The sequence below is a fragment of the Danio rerio genome, chromosome 22 (genome assembly GCF_049306965.1).
Source record: "Danio rerio strain Tuebingen ecotype United States chromosome 22, GRCz12tu, whole genome shotgun sequence".
NCBI lineage: Eukaryota > Metazoa > Chordata > Actinopteri > Cypriniformes > Danionidae > Danio > Danio rerio.
In genome coordinates this window covers 14162475-14185565 of record NC_133197.1, presented here as the reverse complement: position 1 = coordinate 14185565, position 23091 = coordinate 14162475, and the positions used below count along the sequence as shown (strand labels likewise).

The 23091-nt window shown below is 36.4% G+C and overlaps 1 protein-coding gene across 3 annotated transcripts in view; it reads left to right on the top strand.

Moving 5' to 3' along the window:
• The window catches only part of lrp1ba (low density lipoprotein receptor-related protein 1Ba), a 470228-nt gene that overhangs the window by 352621 nt on the left and 94516 nt on the right, over window positions 1–23091 (top strand). For all 3 annotated transcript variants that reach the window (XM_017353408.4, XM_021469578.3, XM_073937439.1), the window contains 8 exons: window positions 2365–2548; window positions 5255–5340; window positions 11434–11556; window positions 16711–16892; window positions 18480–18679; window positions 18753–18941; window positions 19054–19202; window positions 19347–19440. In XM_017353408.4, the coding sequence (XP_017208897.1) occupies window positions 2365–2548; window positions 5255–5340; window positions 11434–11556; window positions 16711–16892; window positions 18480–18679; window positions 18753–18941; window positions 19054–19202; window positions 19347–19440 (1207 nt within the window). The remainder of the gene's footprint in view (window positions 1–2364; window positions 2549–5254; window positions 5341–11433; window positions 11557–16710; window positions 16893–18479; window positions 18680–18752; window positions 18942–19053; window positions 19203–19346; window positions 19441–23091) is intronic.

The following is a 23091-nucleotide window of genomic DNA, read 5'->3' as shown; positions in this document are numbered from 1 at the left end:
AACAAATCTAAAATGTTAAGATCACTTTATTTATTTATTTATTTATTTAGTTTTGATTGTTTGTTTATTTTAATAACAATTAAAATCTTTGATTGTATAAGCTAACATTTAGAATTTTTTGCATTTTAAAAAGCCATTTGAGGTAGTGAACGACGATTAAATTTAATTTAATAACAAGCCATTTTACATTTTGCATTTTTAGACCCTAAAACTTGTTATTTTAAATTAAGACATGCAACAAACGTTTGAAATAAACTGGCCATCCTTACCTGTTGTTTTGCTATCAATCTGCGCTAAAGCTCTCAAGTCTGCAGAACATGTCATGTATGAAACACACTTGTTCTAAAATGCATATGCTAGCTATTTATCATTTAAGAAAATTTGTTGAGTTGGTACGAAGAAAAAGGAATGCGACAGTACAAATAAATATATATAATAAAGGTTTTGCTTTTCCAACAAATTTTTGCTAAACATCATTAGCATGCTTTAGTGGCTTAGAAAATAGTGGAAAATTCTGCACAAACAAAGCGTTTGATGTAATATTATGTTGTTTCACATTCCGCAGAGGTTTGTTTTCTCAGCGATAAGTGTGTGGGAAATGTTATGATAACGTTTTCATTTGTTTTACAACTTTCGACTGTTGAATGTGTGGTATTAACAAATATGCTAGCCTTTTAGCGCTTCAGAAGTCAGCCGAGGTAGGGAACAGCAGGAGAATGACATTTAAGGCAGAAACACTGACAGAGAGTGTGTTTTTCTTGGAAGAATGACACACACGCACACACACACTCACACACACACACACACACATACACACACACATACAGAGTGAGTGGCAGATCGAACAGCGTTGTTTGGCAGACGGCTCTGAAAACCGGCCCGGTCCTTTGACAGCCACACTGACTTTAAAAAGAGGCAGTCAAGGACACAGCGGCTCCAAACTCACCAGAACTTTGTTTTTCTTGACTGTTTTAGCGTTCGTTCCCGTACTATTTTTGTGTAAACATGGTATTTGAGAGGAGGGACTAATGACTGAACTAATGATCTCGAAAGTTGGTGAACATTGTATTTGTTTCAGTGCTCACTTCTGTCTATTAGTCTCTTGTTAGTGGTGTAGTAAATTTGACACGGTTATATTTCATTCAAATGCCAGACAGGAAATGTTTTAATTTGTTTTAAGAAATTATTTTAAATGTTCTAAATACAGTTTCAAACATGTTTATATATGATTTTTATGACAAAATGTATTTACAAAAATGTATTTTTGTAATTTATTATAATTATTTGTTATTATTATTATTATTATTATTATTATTAGTACTAGTAGTAGTAGTAGTAGTAGTAGTAGTGGTGTTGATGTTGATAATAATAATAATAATAATAATACCACTACTACTACTACTACTACTACTACTACTACTACTACTACTAATAATAATAATAATAATAATAATAACAATACTACTACTACTACTACTACTACTACTAATAATAATAATAATATTAATATTAATAATTAGCTGTATTTAAATTTGTTTTGTTAGTATAAAAAATCACCATTAATTGCATGCAAAATTAAGGATTATATTTGCATACTGTATGTACTGTAAATATACAAATTAATGCATATATTTTTGAAAATGTATGTTTATAATAAAATTTAAATTATATGTTATATTTACATTTAAAATTTCTCAGTTTTTGTATCATTTTATTTTATGTTATATATTATAAAATATTTAATACATTATAAATTATGTAACATGTAATATTAAAAATATAATAATAATAGTCACAAGTTGGTAATAAAGTCATTATATAAAAAAAAAATATATGTATATATTTTTTTTACGTTCCTGTAAAATGGTTTCATGCATGTATCTCATGGTTCCTGTTTATTTATTTATTTATTTATTTATTTATTTATTTATTTATTTATTTATTTATTTATTTATTTATTTATTTATTTATTTATTTAATTATTTTTTTTATTTAATTCCAGCTCAAGGACATTTCCTGACAGTAACACCCTGTCTTTCTCCCACTTTGCTTCCTGTCTGATTATTGTCCTATCTAATAAAACCAAAAAGGCCAAAAATAAATCTAGAACATTTTTTTAAAATAAATTTGATATTATTTGATTTGTTTAAATAAATACAATATGATTGGTAATAAAGCTTAAAATATTTTTTTACAAATACTGAAATAGGAATGTTATATTATGTAATGTAACTTAAACAAGTAATATTTTGCCAAAATTTCCAAACAAATATTTCTTTACCTATTATTATTATTATTATTATTATTATTATTATTGATGCATACATTCCTAATAAAGCCTCCCCTCTGTCGTCTGTCTTCCAGTGTTCCTGCTGGCCAGGCTTCCGTCTGAAACATGACGGCAGGATGTGCATCGACGTGGACGAGTGTTCCGAGCAGTTTCCCTGCAGTCAGCAGTGCGTCAACACATACGGCTCCTTCCACTGCCTGTGTGCCGACGGATACCAGCGGCCCGCCAGCAACACCCACAGCTGCAGGTCTCTCTCAGGTACTCTTCTAGTCAACATACACACTGGTGTGAATGAGCTCCTGTCGACACACACATACACACACACACACACACACACAAACACACACACACACACACACACATACTGCGGTTTATATTCAGACAAAAACTGCAGGAGCTCAAAGACTATTAGTTTATCAGCTGGAGATGAGCTCTTATTGGCTGAGAGTGGATCCAAGTGTGACATATGGCAGTTGTCTGTGGTTATTTACTGTATGAAAAACACACACAGGTTCATAGTCATTTAGTGCCTGTTCACTAATATCAGATGCGAACAAAACGAAGCTAAATGGCCTTGCTAATGTTGAGCCAATCGTGTTTATGATTGCGTTTTTGACTTGTTACTGTGAAAATACTTCTTTTTTTGGACATTCATACACTTTAAAGATGGAAATTAATGAGGAAGAGAAAAATATCCATGTTGAGTTAATGTTGTTGTTTGGTTTTTTTAAAAAGACAGTAAGTCATCAGAATTGTGCTTTAAAGATAAAATGATTAATGATAACATTTTAAAGTATTAATATTAGGGCTGCACAATATTGGAAAAATCTGACATTGCAATATTTTGTTTCTCTGCAATATATATTGTGATGTCCTAACCTTTGACCACCGCCCATTCCACAATGCACCAGCCCCTTACGACTCCCCCTGTAGGTGGTGTGCCCGCAGGAGGATGGTCCCACGTCGCTCCTTCAGGCTAAGCCTGGCAGGGTTCCGTGGGAAAAAACCCGGCCACCAGGCGCTATGTTCCTACTCTTAAGCCGAGTTCAGACTGCATGATTTTCAAACTAGTCGTGTCACAGATGTTTTCACACTGCATGACTATCTGGTCTAGCGTTTCGTCGCTGCTTTGTTTACACTGCAAGATGGTTCGGCGACATGGACATTCACATTGCATGACTTTACTATAGGGAGAATCGCCGACAACTTCGTCCAAACTACGTCTCACAGCCAAAAACATGTAGTATATCTTTTGTTATTAACTACATAATGAGAAAGAAGCATTTAATGGGGTAGAACATGTACATGTTTGCTCACCTGGGTTTAAAGGGAATTAGCCATTTCTCCTCAACGTTGATTATAAACTAATTTCTTTCTGTATGAAACGTCAAACAGACACGGTTGCTCCTGAGTCCTGTCAAACCTCCACTAGTTTTCCCTCCATTTCGTGGGTCCAAATAAACCGAAAAAGAGCGCTTTTCACTTCTCCCCCAGCCTCCCGCTAGCCTGCAGCAGGTATACACACACGCACACACAAGTGAAAGCTGCTCTCTCATTGGCTGTAGGCGATCGCTGATGTTATTTTCAGTCAAAACTCAATTCACACGGCTTGATTTGAATCGCCGACAGCTCCAGATATTTAGCACGCCAAATATCTCACAGGCATCGGCGACTCATCGGCGATTCTCTCAGATCGCGTCTTTGATAGTTCATACTGTGTGATTGTCACTCACGTGCACGAGCAGCGATTTGCCTGTGATTTCAGGCATTTGTCTGCGCTTTCTCAAAACCTGTCGGCGAGCCAAAATCGGGGCTAAAATCACGCAGTCTGAACTAGGCATTACCTATGGTCATGAGCTTTGGGTCATGACCGAAAGGACAGGATCTTGGATACATGCGATTGAAATGAGTTTCCTTTGTAGGGTGGCTGAGAGCACTCTTATAGACAGGGTGAGGAGCTCTGTCACCCAGGATGAGCTCAGATTAGAGCCGCTGCTCCTCATCAGAGTATATATCAAATTACCATGGTTTTACCAACTAATTCAATATATCTCTATAACATAATACCATTTGCCTTTATTAATCTACAGTACTTTTCGCATTGAAGCACACACACACACACACACACACACACACACACACACACACACACACACACACACACACACACAGACTGAAGTAATAAAGCTCTGTTTGTGTATGATTGGCATGTCTAAGTCCCGGTCTTGACAGGAAGTGGATGTTCAAGCGTTGGCAGCTCACAGGAAATCGATTTCAAGTCATCAGACTGAAGTTGCAGTCGTGTCTCGCAGCTGGAATAATCCATACAGCAACACAAACACTTATTTAAAGGCTTTTCAAAGTATTTCAAACCACAATGTATACATATAGCCGAATACTTTGACATGCAGAGTACTTTTTAAATGTATTTACAGTTACACTGGATTAAAGTTAGACTGTGTCTGTGGTTTATAACAGCATTGAATGCTTTCAGGAGACATATTGTGGTGAAATAAATAAAATAAATAACACAATAATAGGATTTATTAATATATGTATAATGTTTTCTGCTGTAGAGCCTGGATGGATGGGTGGGTGGATGGATAGATAGATAGATAGATAGACAGACAGACCGACCGACCGACCGACCGACCGACCGACCGACCGACCGACCGACCGACAGACAGACAGACAGACAGACAGACAGACAGACAGACAGACAGACAGACAGACAGACAGACAGACAGACAGACAGATAGATAGATAGATAGATAGATAGATAGATAGATAGATAGATAGATAGATAGATAGATAGATAGATAGATAGATAGATAGATAGATAGATAGATAGATAGATAGATAGATAGATATTGCTACTCATTGTAACATATATCAACAATATTAATAAATAAATAAAAAAAAAAAAATTGTGTATATAAAAATCTGTATTTTTATTTTTTCCAGCGGAGCAGCCTTTTCTTATCCTTGCCGACCATCATGAAATCAGAAAGATCAGTCTGGATGGATCAAACTATACTCTTTTGAAGCAGGTAAAATAAGTGTTACTTATAAGTGTGTTAAAAATCACAATTTTATGATCACTATAGTGCCTTTAGATGCCTTGATGTTTAGATAAAACTTCATTAGCATGTTCCAGTTCCTTCGTATTCCTTTTACAAATCCATACTTATTTATTTTCATGAAAACACACATGCCATGAGCATACGAAGCTTAATATAGACATACCATCCCAATTCCCAAAAGGGAAAACACAACATCAAGAACCACCTGTGATGTCTTATAGAAATTCAAAAGATAAACATGAGCCTGAAACTTCAGTACAGACCCTCGACTATCATAAATATTGAATATTCACAAAAGGTTATGTTGTGACTAGAATATCAAGTATTTCTACTTAAATGATAATGAAAAGTATAACTCATAGTTATTTTAATCCTTTCTGACCAGTAAAGCAAAGTTCATTAATCCTGGATGAGCCCCCTTTTTTATATATGAACTGTTTTTTTTTTTTTGACCAGCAAATAATTTTCATTGCTATAAATCCTATAAAAAAGAAAATGTTTTTAAAATGCTGTCAAAATATTAAATGTTAAAATGTCAACCTATTACTATGTTTTTTGCGATGTGAACAATTTATATTTATCATCCACACTTTGAAAGGGGAGAAAACAACATTAAGAACCACTTGCGTTTATAAAAGTTTACAAAATCAAGTTGAGCCTGAAATATCATTATAGACACTTGACTGACACAAATATTTATTAATTTGCCATGACAATATCATATTGTGACTAGAATATCAAGTATTTTTAATGATAATGAAAAGTAAAACTCATAGCTATTTCATCTTAATTTCTGATCAGTAAAATAAAGTTCATTAATCCTGTACGTGTCCCCTTTTTATAAATGAACTTAAATAATTGTTTTGTTTTGTTTTGTTTTGTTTTGTTTTGTTTTGTTTTGTTTTGTTTTGTTTTGTTTTGTTTTGTTTTGTTTTGTTTTGTTCAGCAAATAATTTATACATATGATATTGACAATATAAAAAAATGTGTTGTGTAAACAAAACAAATTAAATTATCATAAATATCAACATGTTACTTTTATTTTTTTATATTTTATACAAGCTATATTTACCATCCAAACATTGAAAAGGGAGGAAACACAGCATCAAGAACCACTTGTGATGTTTTATAGAAGTTCACAAGATCAACTTGAATTTCAAACATAATTTCAGACTCTTGACTGACACACTTGTTAAATATTTGCCCATGGAAAGGTCATATTGGGACTAGAATATCAAGTTTTTCTTAAATGATTTATTAAATGATCATGAGAAGTATAACTTGTAGCTTTTTTATCCCGGAAGAGTCACCCCCCTCCCCCAACCCCCATTATATAAATAAATACATAACAAAAATAATTCAAATGTGTAGTTGATTTATAATCAACAACACATTTTTTTGTTGTTGTTGCTGTAAAACCTATAATATGGACATTTTTGTAATATTTTAAAAAAGTTTACAAAAAAATCACAAGATCAACTTGAGCCTCAAACATCATTTCAGACACTTGACTGACTCAAATATGAAATATTTGCCCATGGAAAGGTCATGTTAGGACTAAAATATCAAGTTTTTTGTTTTTTTTTTCTTCTTAAATGATCGTGAGAAGTATAACTCGTAGCTCTTTTATGCTGAACGAGAAACCCCCCACCCCACCCACACCAACCATATAGACAATTAATTTTATTTACATTTACATTTACATTTAGTCATTTAGCAGACGCTTTTATCCAAAGCGACTTACAAATGAGGACAAGGAAGCAATTTACACAACCAAGAGCAACAATGAATAAGTGCTATAAGCAAGTTTCAGGTCTGTAAAGTCTAAGAAGGGAAGTATTAGTAGTATTAGTATTTTTTTTTTTTTTTTTTTTGTACAGTTAGTGTGATATTCAGAGAGGCAATTACAGATTAGGAAGTGTAGTGGAGACTAAATAGTTGAGTTTTTAGTCGTTTCTTGAAAGTAGCGAGTGACTCTGCTGTTCTGATGCAGTTAGGGAGTTCATTCCACCAACTGGGCAGATTGAGCGTGAGCGTTCGCGAAAGTGATTTCTTCCCCCTTTGGGATGGAACCACGAGGCGACGTTCATTCACAGAACGCATTTATAATATAAAAAAAAAAAAAAGTTGTCAAAAGAATTTTCTTTTAAATGTCTTAAAATGTCAACAAGTTACTATGATTTTTACCATGTGGACATTTTACATTGATCATCCAAACATTGAAAAGGGAAAAAAACACAGCATCAAGGACCACCTTGAGGATCAACTTGAGCCTCAAACATCATTTCAGACCCTTGATCGACACAAATAGTACATATTTGCTCATGGAAAGGTCATATTGTGACTAGATTTTGAAGTATTTCTGGTTAAAATGCCATGGAGAGTATAACTTGTGGCCCTTTTAATCATTTCTCACAATGAAATCACAGTAGTCTTTATTAACAAAAAAGTTAGGATCTTAAACTCCCAGCTGAGGCCCCTATCAAAAAGCATGCACAAATTTAAAGATAATATTTAATAAATTCAGAAGTAGATGTTTTTTTTTTTTTTTGAGAGAGACAGTTTTTTTCAAAAAACCCTTTGATAAAGACAATATTTTAATAATAAAAATAAAAACAATAATAAAAAAATATTTTTGAATTGTCAACCTAATGCCATGGTCTTTAAAAAGTTATATTTACCATCCAAAAAAAACAAAAAGGGAGAAAACACATCACCAAGAACCACCTGAGATGTTTTATAGAAATTCACAAGAGCAGCCTGAGCCTCAAACATTGTTTCAGACACTTGACTGACACAAATATTGAATATTTGCACATGAAAAGGTCGTGTCGTGACTAGAATATCAAGCGTTTCTACTTAAATGATCATGAGAAGTATAACTAGTGGCTCTTTCAGTCATTTCTGACCAGTAAGTAAAATTAGCGATCATTAATAAAAATTAATAAAAAACGATTGCTCCATTATTAACGAAAGCATCACTTCTGCTTTTTAATCCCGGACGAGCCCCCCATTTGTTTGCAAACGACCGTAAGTTATAAAAATCTCTTTCAGCTTTGCGTGTGTGAAAGAAATTGAGCAGTGTGTCATGGAAGAAGCAGTTAAAACCACACGCTTGACTGGATTCATCAGTCAGAAACTCCATCAGTTTGATTTAAAAGGTTTGGTCCAGCAAATTAGATGTGGACGCGGCGGGGGGTTCGAGTCAATGAGACACACAGGAGAATGTGAAAAACCCCTACTGAGAAAGTGATTGGCTGAGGTCTGAGCAAAGCATGATGGGAAGCGTCTGTCAGACACAGGATGTCGCGCTCATTCCGGAGCCGACGTCTTGAAAATAATAAACGAAAGGTATCGTAGAAGTGCTGTAATGGGTTAGTTGACTTGAGTGCAATGTGATGTTTGTTGTTGGGGTTATTGTTTTAAATCTGATAAGATGCTTCAGAAAAAACTTTTATTATATCTTACATTTATATTTTTAATTTACTATTAATTTATCAGATACTTTTATCCATAGTGACAGTTAAGAATAAAAGAATTGCATATTATAAGTATAGGGTGCTTATAAAAAGGTGCCTGGTGCATATGGAAAGGAAAAGAGTGTGTTTTAATATAGGTGGTTTTGTGCTGCAGGACAGGATTAAGAACATATTGGGCCGTGAGGCTATAGCAAACAAAAGTTGCTTTTTTGCTATTATTAATATTATTAATTTGCTAAATTATTATATAATAAAATTTTCCAATTGATTTATATTTAATTATTATAAATATTTTCTAATTTACTAAAGTAGGCGTACAAGCAAACAAAATTAATTCTCATTATTAAAATGTTACAACACGCTGACAAATTCAGAAATAAAAAAATAATGAACACATATTTGCAAAACCTGAATGAGTGCTTTACAATAAATACTTTAAACTTTAGCTGAGCAGAAATTCTAGAACCAAATTCTAGAACTCAAGACCAAATAGAAAATTAGAAGCATGGATTTTAAAGATATTTTAGATCTTTAAAATCCATGCTTCTAATTTTCTATTTGGTCTTGAGTCAATCAATTACAGCAGGTTAGCATGTTTTTTTGTTTTTTTCTTCATAAATACTGTCTGATGAAAGCCAGCGCCAATGTTGTATTGCTTGGATTATTGCTGTCATTTCTTATAAAAGGGGAAATTCATTCATTTAAAAGTTTGCTTTCTTACTTGTTCAGTTAGACCTAAACCGTGTATTTTCTTCAGGCACATTCCTGGGGAAAAACAGGACATCTGTTCACCTTGAGACTAAATCGAAAGCTTAATGCAAAGAGGCGTTATCTGCATCATGACGCAAACTAATTCGTCAACTAATCAAGGGCCCCCTCTTGTGAGCCTTTAGGCTTCAGCTGTAGGAGATGTGGTTTTACAAATAGGGATAATGTTGATTATGGAACTTGTTGGGTCGCAATATTTCGTATCGCAATCATTTTATCACTTTCTGTATTTATTTTATTTTACTGCCTATATTATAGCATAAAAAACATTCAAACTAAACTAAAGGTAGATACACCTTAAAATTGTGTGTGGCCAAACAAATATTTTGTTTTATTTATGTTTTATGTTAAATAATAGTAATTTTGCATTATTTTAAACATATATTTATTTTGATATTTCATTGGTTATTATTTTTAATTAGTTATTATTATTATTATTATTATTATTATTATTTTGTTTTTGTATAAAACATATGTGACCCCGAACCACAAAAATGGTCTAATGCTGTGTATACACCGGACGCGGTATGCGCAGATAAATCGTGCTATTCACTTATAAATAGACAAGTGAACATTTTGAGTTTACTCGCTTCATTCGCGCGTCAAATTCACCTCACAATAGATGCGGATATGTGTCATGGACGAGGCTTCTGTCTGCCTGGTCACTCTAGTTTCATTACTAAATGGCTAACGTGGATTTTATTGAGAGAATAGCTGTGTTTATGTGCTTTAGGAAGACTGAAAAACAGCGTTGATTTGTTTGAAGCCGTGCCTGAGTCCACTAGATCAATTATGGGGTGCACCCAGCTCTGTGAACTCATAAACTCCTCCAGAAAATATACCTGGATGATGAAAGCTTTCAGCGGTGCTTCCGACTGAGCCGAGCCCAGTTTGATGAACTGTTGTCCGGTGTCGGCAGGAGGATTTCCCCCCAGGACACAAACAACAAGTGCTACGCCATAATCACTCTCCTACAAGAGAAAGTTCGTAATTGGTTAACATGCCGCCATATCTGCTGAAGTTCTGATTTTCTAACTCGAGGGATTCGCGGGTCAATTGCGCCAAATGCTCAACTTGTGCCACTTCATTCATGCGAGTCGCCTCATTCGCGTGTTGCATGCCTCACGATATCTATTCACATCTTTGTGTTGACTTAACATGTAAATCACAAGCTTGATGCTTTTTCCGCATCTCATGTGAACGCAGCATTATGCTTTATGGGTGTATTTTGGGGAATAGCCAAAAAACTATTTTTAAAGTCATAGGAGATTTTTAATTTTATGGCAAAAAGTATTAGATTATTAGAATATATAATTATTGGAATATAGTAAAGATCTTGCTCCATGAAGACATTTTGTAAATCTCCTACTGTAAATATATAAAAACTTGATTTTTAATTGAGATGATGCTTTGCTAAGAACAATTTTATCAATATTTAGATTTTTTTAACCCTCACATTTCATGTATTTTCAAATTGATGCATCTCTGCCAAGTATTGCCCTAACCTAATAAGCCATAAATCAATTGTAAACATATTTATTCAGCGTTTAAATCAGAAATCTTAACTTTCAAAAATTTACCCTGGTTTTGTGGTTTTACCCTAGACTGCAAAACCAGGGCCAATTTTTCTATATGTAATATTAAAGATGTAATATTTCCAATTTGTGGAAATGTAATATTTAATAAGTATTCTTAATGTGAAACGTGAATGCATTTCTGTTTGAAAAAAAAAATCCTCTTTTTTTCTCTTTAAGATCCCATCTGTCAATCTTACACTTCACCTATCTCTTTCTCTTTGTCTGCGTCTCTGCAGGGACTCAGTAATGTCATCTCTCTAGACTTTGACTCCAGGAAAGAGTTGATCTATTGGATTGACACTAGCAGACCCAGCGGACGCAGAATCAACAGAATGCGCCTCAATGGAAGCGACCTCAAGGTACATCTATGAATATCTCTGTGCGTTTCTGTTGAATTACTCTTGAAATCATCTAAAATTGCCCAAATCGACATATGCAAATATCACTTTGCCCCTGGGTGAATTTGATTCCTGTCACCTCTGTGCTCGGGCAGTTTTTGATTGCGAAGACTTTGCAGATATGTTCAAAATCTTCTTTTTCTTTCTAGCATTTCATAGTCTATTATGAGGACTTCATAATTCAGAAAATACCCCCACAAAAACAAAAGAATAAACTGTTTTATATAATTAGGGAAACTATGAATGAAAAATTCCCTCTCTAAAAACCTTCCGAATTGAGATACGAACAAAACTGTGCAGTTTGGTGTTTTTAAAGCTGTTGAAGATGAGATTTATGGGTCACTATAAGAGAAAACATTTATTTTTTAGAAAACAGCCTTTACAAAAATGTATCGCAGTTGAAATCTGCAGACGCAAATAGATTAAGTGCTACAAAAGAACCACTTACAAGAGCATTTTAGGTATCGTCTTTACATTAGACTGAAAAAAAAAAACTTTATAAAAAGCCTCAAATCTCAAAACGAACAGGTGCATTTTCTTGTCTTGCTTTAAGGATAAGTGGGATTTCTTTTATAAAATGAGCCAGAGATGCACTGACACAGTCTAACGTGTGTGTGTGTGCATGTCTGTCTACATATTTCTCTCCATCAATGCCCTTGTGTATATTACTCAGGGCAGAAAACGGGCATAGTGTGCCAGCCTTGCCCTGCTGGGCCGCCAGAGCTCGTTATGTTTAATATCGAGCCATAATGGCTCATTAAGCTTGATTGAACTTTGGATCTTGAACTGATTTATGATAGTGTGCTGTAGTTCAGAGAAAAGAGAGAGAGGGGGTAGAGTGTCTGTAAAGGCATTGAAGTAAGGTGATAAAGTTATTCTCAATGTTGAAACTGAAGGCTATATAAATCCACTGTGCGATTATTTTCATCGAACGTTGAAGGAAAAAAGATGATAATGGGAGTGATTGAGCGACATTGTTGGCGATTTTTGGCATTGCAAGCTGCAAATTCTCATGACAAATGCTTTGATTAATAGCAAATGTGCCTCATTTTCTGTTTTTAATGTAGTTCCTAAGGTTTTTTTGAATATTCACTTCAAATTCCACATTGAAAAAAATCAACCAAATGCAGTGAGTAGCATGAAAATGCTACTATCAGTAAATTTCACTAACTTTCATGTCACACAGACTCAAATAATCAAGAAAATGCAACATACCACATGAAAACACTAGTTGCAGTGCAAGTTTTAACCAAAAATTTAATTTACTGTAAAATTAATATAAAAAGTCACTTGATTGACTTATTTCCATACATAAAGGTCATATTATGACCACAATACCAACTGCTCCCAGTTAAACAATGAAAGTGAAAGAGTGGACAGTATTTCCGCTTAAACGATCGCTACATCATTAACAAAAGCATCAGTTCTGCTTTTTCATCCCGGACGAGCCCTCCCGTTTGATTGTGACCGACCATAAGTTAGGAAACTCTCTTCAGCTTTTTGTGGGTGAAGAAATGGAGCACTTATTTATGGAAGAAGTATTTAAGGTCTGGTATAAAAGGCAGCAAATTTTACAAAACTCCATGTCACGTGGAATCAAATAATAAAAAACATGTAACTTACCACATAAAAACACTGGAAGCAGTGCAAGTTTTGACCAAAATTTGGGTTAAAAAAATAAAGAAAGTCACTTGATAGACTTATATGCATGTATAAAGATCATATCATGACCACAATACCAACTATTCATTCATTCATTTTCTTTTCGGCTTAGTCCTTTTATTAATCTGGGGTCGCCACAGCGGAATGAACCGCCAACTTATCCAGCATATGTTTTACGCAGCAGATGCCCTTCTAGCTGCAACCCATCCCATGCAACACATCCATACACAATCATTCACACTCATACACTATGGACAATTTAGTCCACCCAATTCACCTGTACCGGATGTCTTTGAACTGTGGGGGAAACCAGAACACCCGGAGGAAACCTACGCAAACGCAGGGAGAGCATGCAAACTCTACACAGATACGCCAACTGGCACAGTCAAGGCTCGAACCAGTGACCTTCTTGCTGTGACGCGACAGCATTACCTACTGCGCCACTCCGTCGCCCAATACCAACTATTCCCAGTTTAACAATAAAAGCTTCATTATTAATGAAAGCATCAGTTCTGTTTTTTTTATCCCGGACAAGACCACAGTTTGTTTGTGACCGACCGTAAGTTAGGAAGCTCTTTTTTCAGCTTTTCGTTGGTGAAGAAATGGAGCTCTTATTTATGCAAGGAGCATTTAAGGTCTGGTATAAAAGCAGTGCATTTTAAGCAAATTTCATGTTACATGGATACATATAATAACAAGAAAGTGCTGATAGCAGTGCAGGTCTTGACCAAAATTTGGTGGAAAAAATTATTATAATTTTTTTTATGAGATCACTTTGACTTGAGCATCTAATGAGTTAGTCCACACCCTAAAAAAAAATGAAAACCTATTAGAGCTTCAATCATCTTCAGGACACTAGGGATGTAACGGTATCAGAATTTCACGGTACGGTAATACCTCGGTATGAATGTCACGGTACGGTATTTATTGAATCATTTACAGGAAAAAAAAAAACTTTTGAAAATACTCCCAAAAAAGTGCCAAAAGTGTCAATGACATACAAATTAGCCATCTATCTGTTAGCTTTGAAACAGGAACTTCAATTTTAATAACAAAAAATTATTAAACCATGTAAAAAAATAAAGTTTCAATTTAGTATTGTTAAAAACTCATCACATTTAACATTTAATCACTCACTTAGATAGAGATGGGTTTAAAGGAAAATGATCATATAACTATAATCTGGTAAAAGCTGGTATCTCTGGGTATTTACAATGTCCCCTGCAACAGAAAAAACCCCTCTCATTTGGGACTGAGGATTCTGGGACAAGAGAGATATGACTTGGCCCATGTTGACAGCAGTGGGGTAACGTTGTGCATTGTCTTTCCCCCACTTGAGAGGACAAACCATGAGTGAGATAGAGATCTCTTTGCGGTACAAGTCAATGTCTGCATCAATCTGAACAGTGTGCTGTGTTTCTGCAGTCCCCATGACTGTTATTAGTCGTATTCCCCAACTTGCAGGCACGTGCACACATAGGGCTCAACCTGTGCAGTGCACATGCCCTTTTTAGTCTTGGATAGAAAATGCCCTTCCAAAACGATCAAAAGTGCCCCCGCGACGCGACACAACCTCCGTCCAGTCCAGCCCTTCAGTAGGCGCGCGATAACACCTCTCTTGAGTATGCGCGCTCAACCCCCCCTCGGCGCTTTACAATACGCGCGCCACAACACAGCTGATCAGAACGCGCGCGACAGCACCGCTATTCAGCACGCGCGCGGCGACAACACCCGCTTTAGGTTCGATCATTTCCATCTTTTTTTCATCTCCGCTACTAGCAGCACACTCCATTTCCGCATTACTTGATCTGTAGCGACAACAGACCGCAAAGGATTATGGCCACGCCGGGGCTGATGGGAAATGAAGTTTCAGCTACCTCCCGTTCGCTTCATTCGCCTGAGCAAATTTTCTCAGAAGACCTATAGTTTTACCGAGTCATGCGACTTCGGTAATATCGAAAAAATTTAATATTGCGGTATGACGGTATTTACAATACCGTTACATCCCTACAGGACACAAATTAAGATATTTTCGGTAGAATCTGAGAGCTCCATCATCCTACATAGACGATCAGAATATTTTCAAGCTACTATACAAAAAACACCCTTGTTCAGGTTTCTTTTCCTCTTTGTCAGTATATTGCTCATTCCAGGCAATCCGTCAGAGCTGCATCTAAGCATAAAATATATACGTGCACCTTGTACTGACACTGGGGAGAATAAAATGTTGAACTAAATTGTTATTTTTGTTATGTTTTCACATAAAAGTATTATCTTAGCTTCGTGGTATTCCGATTGTATGACTAAAGACACAGTGTTGGTATTTTCCTGACACTGAACAAGTCGAAAACCTTGCTATCTATGACATCTTGAAAAAATGTTGCACCCTACTTTAAGTTTGCTGTAGTAAAATTGCTCTTGTAAAATAATGAAACAAATTTTGGTATCCCAATTTATTATTATGGCTTATCCCTAAAATCATTCTAAAACAGTTACCTGAGGATGCTAGTTTCCCTGGTGAGCACATCATCTAAAAAAAATTAAAAAAAATCCTGTGAAGTTGTCGAAATTGATCTTGGCTAGGCTAGTTTTAATTAGCGCTGATACTACGGCCCAGTCTGAGGCGAAATGTCTTTAATGTTCATCTCTAATGTTCATCAGCTTGCAGAATGTTACTCTTACTCTTAAAGCGCTAGGCGGGGGGCACCAGCAACCAAGAGCGAAAATGATTAAAAGCACTGGATTATCCACCAGCTGGGAAGAGCATTGTTTATGCCAAAACAGGGTTTTTTGTGATCAGGAGAGGGAGTGAAATGTTGTGATGTGTGTTTTGTGTGTGAAACTTCATCTTTTGGGAACTTTTCTTGTCATTTTTGGATTTTAGGGGAGAATGATGTGCGGTAATGTACTTTAGCTCACTGGTAATTAGCAATAATACACAAGTGTAGCACAGCGGATCAGATTCAGAAGCTAGATTTTACCTTTACAAAAAGGGTTTCAGTTGGCTTCAAACAGAACATTGCTGTAGTTTGATTTTAGCAAGTGAAAACTTGCTAAATTGGCAATGTGAGCTATCCTTACAGTCACCAGCTGATAACCACATATGTAGGGGTGATTTTTACCATTGAATTTTTACCTTTATTTGAGGAATCAAAGCCTTCCCATGCTTTTTTTTTTTTTTTTTTTTATAACTGAATGCTCTTACTGCAGTTGAAATAAAGCTAATGTGCTGGCAATGCTAGCTCATTCTTAGCAATTAAGGGTCTATATAGACAATGTCAGTATGCTTTTTGATTTTTACCAACAAAACAGCAAAGACTCTCCTTTAGCTGCTTCTCTCCATTCTGTATTTTCTAACATGAAGCACTTGTTCTCTGCAGTTCTATATGTGAGCAAATGCATGTGAATAACTGGCCAAAAGAGACCAGCTGTGGTTGACTGCTGTTTTCTCAGGTGGTTCACAGGACATCTGTCCCCAGTGCTCTCGCGGTCGACTGGATCGGCAAGAACTTGTATTGGTGTGACGGCGAGAGAAAGACCCTCGAGGTGGCGAAAGCTAATGGACTCTACCCCACTGTACTGCTGAGGACTGGATTGAGAAATCCAACTGCTCTGGCTCTCGACACTCTGACAGGGTAAATGAGGCTTAATGTTACTTATTGTCCACAATCCCAGAGCGCATTGCTCTTGAGCACACTTTTTAAAAGGCGTAAGAGGGCATTACTGACACATTTTTGGTTCTGAAAAGTGCCCCAGCCCACCCTTTTAAACTCCAACCACAAAGTCATGTTTAAGAGTATGTTTAACGTTTAAGGGTATGTTTTTTATGAAAAAAATGTAATAAATTAAAAAATACACATATCTGAAAAATTAATATTTTGCATGCTACACCAGTAGATGGCGATCCCTCGTTCTAAATATGCTTCTTCTTCTAAATAAGTTCTTCTTTAAGTTCTTGCTTTGGTTGTACCACATGATCTTTAGACAGAATGGCTGTTTCTCAATTCCAAGAACGCAGAGAACGGACTTGCGTTCTTGTGGAGAGCGGTCTTGCCAGGTGTCCTCGGAAGAACGAACTCAGGAGACCGCAAGGGCAGAGAATGCATCCTTTGAGAAATGTGATGCTGCGTTCTTTCTGATGGTCATGTGACCTTCACGCGTTTTAAATAGTAAATTATTTAAACATTACAGCATTCATACAACGATTTATTGTTTCCGCCCTCTTCAAAATATATACTTTGCATAAAAACAATATAAATATACTCTGCACAATATAAATAAAACAGATTTGAATACAAATTTCAGCAAACAAACAACCCTTAATGTGTTTATTCCTTTCTTAAGATATTCATGTTAATGAATTGTTAACTCCTGAGGTAAATAAGTGATATCTCTGAACTTTAATAATAAATCTAAATAAAATGCTTTGCTTCCCACCTCCAGTCGCAATGACTGCTGGGACTTGCAGAGCGAGTTCGCTGCTCAAGTCTGCATCAGTGCGTCCTCGATATCAAGAACACATCCGGGAAGTTTCACACGTCCTCCGTACTTGCGGTCTTGAGTATTGGAAATGAACTTAGGCAGCTGATGATGACGTTGCACGAGAACACGAGGACGCAAGACCGCTGAAGAACGCATATTGAGAAACAGCCAATGTCGTTAAAAGGACATAAGCTGACGTAATAGCCAATCAGAAGCATTTAAAGTGAGCTCAACAGTTTTGATTTAATCTTGCGGTCATCTCTTTTCTACTAGGTGCATCTGTAAATATTTTGTTGGAACGTAGAATTCTGTTTAGACTAGGTTCAGTGGTGCAAAACACACACGTACAAAATCAAGTTAACTAAGTGTGCAACTGGCCTCAGTCCACACATGGTCCTGTTGTTCACCAATGCTATCTTGTGCACTTTCAAAAAGCCGTTGTCATCTGAACACCAAGGCAAATATATGTAGTTTTTCTCCTCAATTTTGACTAAAGGTGAGTGTTTCAAAAATAAAGTTGAAATAATGCAGCTGAAGGCTTCAATAGAAGCACTTTACATTGATCACTGCAACAACCTCAGAGCTCACAGTAGGTGTGTGTTTAAAGATTGATCAGATATGGTGAAAAATCAACTCCCCTGTGGAGAAAATGAATGTAGTATGTGGGTTTACCTCCGGAACATGACTGTTGCACTCTATTGCATCGTTTAAAGCTACATCAAATCCCATTGGTGCCTTAGGTATGTGTTCTGGATCGACTGTTGTGAACAGCCCCAAATTGGACGGATCGGGATGGACGGCAGCAAGCCACGCGTCATAATTGATACAGAAATACGCTCTCCTTCAGCTTTGACCATTGACCACGTCAACAAAAGGATTTACTGGGCTGACGAGAACCATATCTTATTTGCAAATATAGACGGTACCAAAAGACACAAAGGTAAGTGCTTTCTTATCTCAAATCTAAGTCTTGATTAAAATTGACATTAACAAATTTTTGCTCCAACTTCCAGTCCCTATACAAGACATAGGTGGAGTAACGGGTCTCACATTGTTTGAGGACTTCATTTACTGGAGTGACCAGAAGTCCAAAACCCTCAGTCGCTCTCACAAGACGTCGGGCGGTAAACAAACCGAGCTCCTCAGCTCATGGCAAACCATTCGAGACATTCAAGTCTACCATCCGCTCCGACAGCCTGACGGTATTACAGCGGGAAGCTTCTTGGATAAGTCTACAGTTGACTGTTTGGGTTAGAGTCAAGACTCCCATGTTGATCCAGGATTGTTTTTGATTTGTTTGTTGTTTGTCCTCAGTGCCTAAACATCAGTGCCAGGTGACTAATGGAGGGTGCAGCCACCTCTGCCTGCTTTCGCCTGGAGGGGGATACAAGTGTGCTTGCCCTACGCACTTCTACCTGGCAAATGACAACAAAACCTGTCTGTCTAACTGCACCGCCAGCCAGGTGCGATTCTGTAATTGCTTCGGGAACCCGAATATGAGTTCCACAATAGCTGATCAACTCTTGGCACCACTTTTGACTACCAATTATATCCAGTGTGCTACTAAATAAGTAATTATTCTGAAGGTTATTTCTCTCTGTGTGTAGTTCCGCTGCGGTACGGATGAGTGCATTCCCTTCTGGTGGAAATGTGACACAGTGGACGACTGTGGAGATGGATCTGACGAGCCGGCAGACTGCCGTAAGTAACCAAACATGGTGGCAGTCAGCCAGTCTGGTTAATCCAGTGAACCATACATAACTGAGTGCCTTTCATGGTGTGTTCACACTTGTCAGGGTGAAGAGATTGTGTAGGGAGTTTAAGACTGTTTGGAAGTGGACCAAAACCTGTATCTTCAGGGGTGCCCAAACTCGATCCTGGAGGACTTGTTTCCTGCAGAGCTTAACCCCTTCAGACCCTGTGTCTGATTGATTACAATGGACATCACATGACATCCCATTTTTCTGAAATGTGGAACATAATTCAGGTCTGAAGGGGTTAACTACACCTTGCTCTGTCTGAAAGTTTCTAGTATGTCAATTAAGAGCTTGATTAGCTGGTTCAGGTGTGTCTAATTAGGGTTGCAGCTAAACTCTTCAGGACATCGGCCCTCCAAGACAGAGTTTGGCCATCCCTGCAGTTGTGGGTATAAGTCCACTTGCAAATGAACTCTGATGCACTTCGAATAAAATATTAATGCAACATGGAACAAAGATATCAACAAAAACCAAAAAAAAAAAAAAAACAGATCATAAGGTCACTAGGATACTTTTCTCATTATGTTGCAACAAATCTCCTTGCAATATTTGTTTATCTGTAGATAAGGTCTTAAAGGCATAGGTCACTCATCACAGAAAGTTCTCTCATCATTTATTCAACCTTGGCTTGTTTTCTTTTTTTTTTTTTTTTTTTTTGGTCTGGTACAAACTACAAGTGTGAGCACAATCTTAATGTCTTTAATACCTAATACCCAGGGAGCCTTTATAGGTAACATAGGTATGGTTTGAATGGGAAACATTGATCAAAAGTGTACTCACCATAGACTTTACGAAATATTCTGGCAGTAAGCCAACCTGGTTAATCCAGTGAACAATAAATAACTGACTGCCTTTCATAGTGTATTCACACTTGCCAGGTTGAAGAGATTGTGTGGGGAGTTTGAGCTGGTTTGAGAGTGGACCAAGACCCACAACTACTGGGGTGTACAATTTCAATCTAGGAGGAGTGGTTTCCTCCAGAGTTTAGCTACAACTTGCCTCAACACACTTCTATGAAAGTTTCTGGAATGCCAATTAAGAGCTTAATTAGATGGTTCAGGTGTGTCTAATTAGGGTTGCAGCTGAACTCTGCAGGACATCGGCCCTCCAGGACGGAGTTGTGTGTCCCTGTAGTTGTGGATCTTGGTCCACTTCCAAACACACTCTGGTGCATTTTGAATAAAATATTAATGCAACATGGACTAAAGATATCAACACAAACCAAAAAACAGGTTACGATGTCACTAGCATACTTTTTTTCTATTCATGTTGCAATAAATCTCCTTGCATTGTTTGTTTATCTGTAGATAAGGTCTTAAAGGCACAGTTTACTCAAAACAGAAAACTCTCTCATCGTGTATTCACCTTTGACTTGTTTTCGTTTAGTTTTTTGTTGTGAGCACAACCTTAATGTCTTTAATACTTAATACCCAGGGAGCCTTTATAGGGAACATAGGTAGGGTTTGAATGGGAAAGATTGATCAAAAATGTACTCACCATAGACTTTTTCTTGTTGGGTTGTTTGGACAAATTCAAAGGAATCACTGCATGTATCCTTCTTCAAACAGCATTCTTGGGAAGCATTGCAAATCTTTAGCTTGTTAAAAGTATCCAGCATAGTAAACAAGGAAAACTTGAGAACAAAAGAGCAACTTTATTTTAGATGCAAATTGGTGGTATTTTTAGCTTACCAATATGCAAGCCTCAAATTGTTAAAATCCGTTCTAATTAGCAGAAAGAAAAGTTTATAATTTAAAATATTGGCTGTTCTACTTCAACTGCTACTGTATCAATGGTCTTAGTGCTGGAGCGCATGACATCAGGTCCTTTTTTTCACACAGAGTTTATTTTTAACTGCAGGTGCTTAGAGAGTGTCTTTCTTTTTCTTTTTTCCCCTTTCTTTTTCTTTTCTTTTCTTTTCTTTTCTTTTCTTTTCTTTTCTTTCTTTCTGTCTTTCTTTCTTATAACAATTGCTTTTTTATTAATTTGCTTTATTCATTTTTCTTTTTATTTAATTTTTCTTTTTATTTTCTGAATTTATTCACTTATTTTTTTCTTTATTTAGATGCATATTGGTGGTATTATTAGCTAAGCAATATGCTAGTATCAAACTGTCAAAAACAGTTCTGATCAACAGAATGATCTCATTCATTCATTCATTTTCTTGTCGGCTTAGTCCCTTTATTAATCCGGGGTTGCCACAGCGGAATGAACCGCCAACTTATCCAGCAAGTTTTTACGCAGCGGATGCCCTTCCAGCCTCAACCCATCTCTGGGAAACATCCATACACACATTCACACACACACACACACACACACACACATACACTACAGACAATTTAGCCTACCCAATTCACCTGTACTGCATGTCTTTGGACTGTGGGGGAAACCCACGCGAAGGCAGGGAGAACATGCAAACTCCACAAAGAAACACCAACTGAGCCGAGGTTCGAACCAGCGACCCAGAGACCTCCTTGCTGTGAGGCGACAGCACTACCTATTGCACCACTGCCTCGCCCAACAGAATGATCTATAATTTGATATTTGGTCTGTGCTGCTTTTTATTTTACCTGGTGGCTCATATTTTTTGAGACTTTAAAGTGAGTCCACAATCAACTACATTTCTTTAGCTGAAAGAGACAAGTCCTTCAGATACCCGAGCCATTTATCCTATGAGTTGAGGATGATCTTATTCCTGTATTTTTCCCTGTAATCCAATCATACTAAATGCACTTTTTAGTTCTTAAAACATAAGGCACACCACACTGCCTATTGTTGACTTCAGAAAAGTACAGTGCAGTGTTTTTTATGTTGTTAGTCTTATTTCTTTCTTTCTTTCTTTCTTTCTTCATTGCTAATAACAGTTTTTTATTTGATTTGTTTATTTGTATTTGTTTAAAGCATTTTTCTTTTCATTTCATTTTTCTTCTTTTTTTTCTTTATTTTAGATGCATGTTGATGGTATTATTGGCTAACCAATATGCAAGCATCAAACTGTCAAAATCAGTTCTGAGTAACAGAAAGATCTATAATTTGAAATTTTGGCTGTGCTTTTATTTTACTAAGTGACTCATAATTTTTAGACTTTAAAATGAGTCCACAATCAACTACATTTTCTTTTAAGTTGAGCTAAAAGTAAGAAGTCCTTCAGATACTTGAGCCATTCATTCCATAAGTTGAGGATGATCTTATTCCTTTAATTTTCATGTCCAGTTCATGGAGCGTTTATTTTTGAATAAAGGCTTGATTGTCATCAGGGTTATATTCAAGTATTTCTTCGATGAATGTTTCATTGTGGGTCATTAGTAATGTGGTAGCGCTTGTTTGATTGAGAGGTGAATGCTCTCATTTACTGCCAAAGGCTGCAAAAATGTATTCGTTTTTTTTTTTTTTGTGTGTGTTAAGCAGTTTATCACTCACTGAGATGCAATAGAGACAGAAAGGCTGACAACGAACAAAAGACATTGTGTTGTGGTCTAGGAGGAAAACAAATCTGTACAGTATGTCTGTCTGGTTTACTGGCTTTGTTTTGCTTACTTTATCTATATTTAGTCTTTATTTGGGTTGATTGTTCTCTATAGCTTAACAGTTGCTC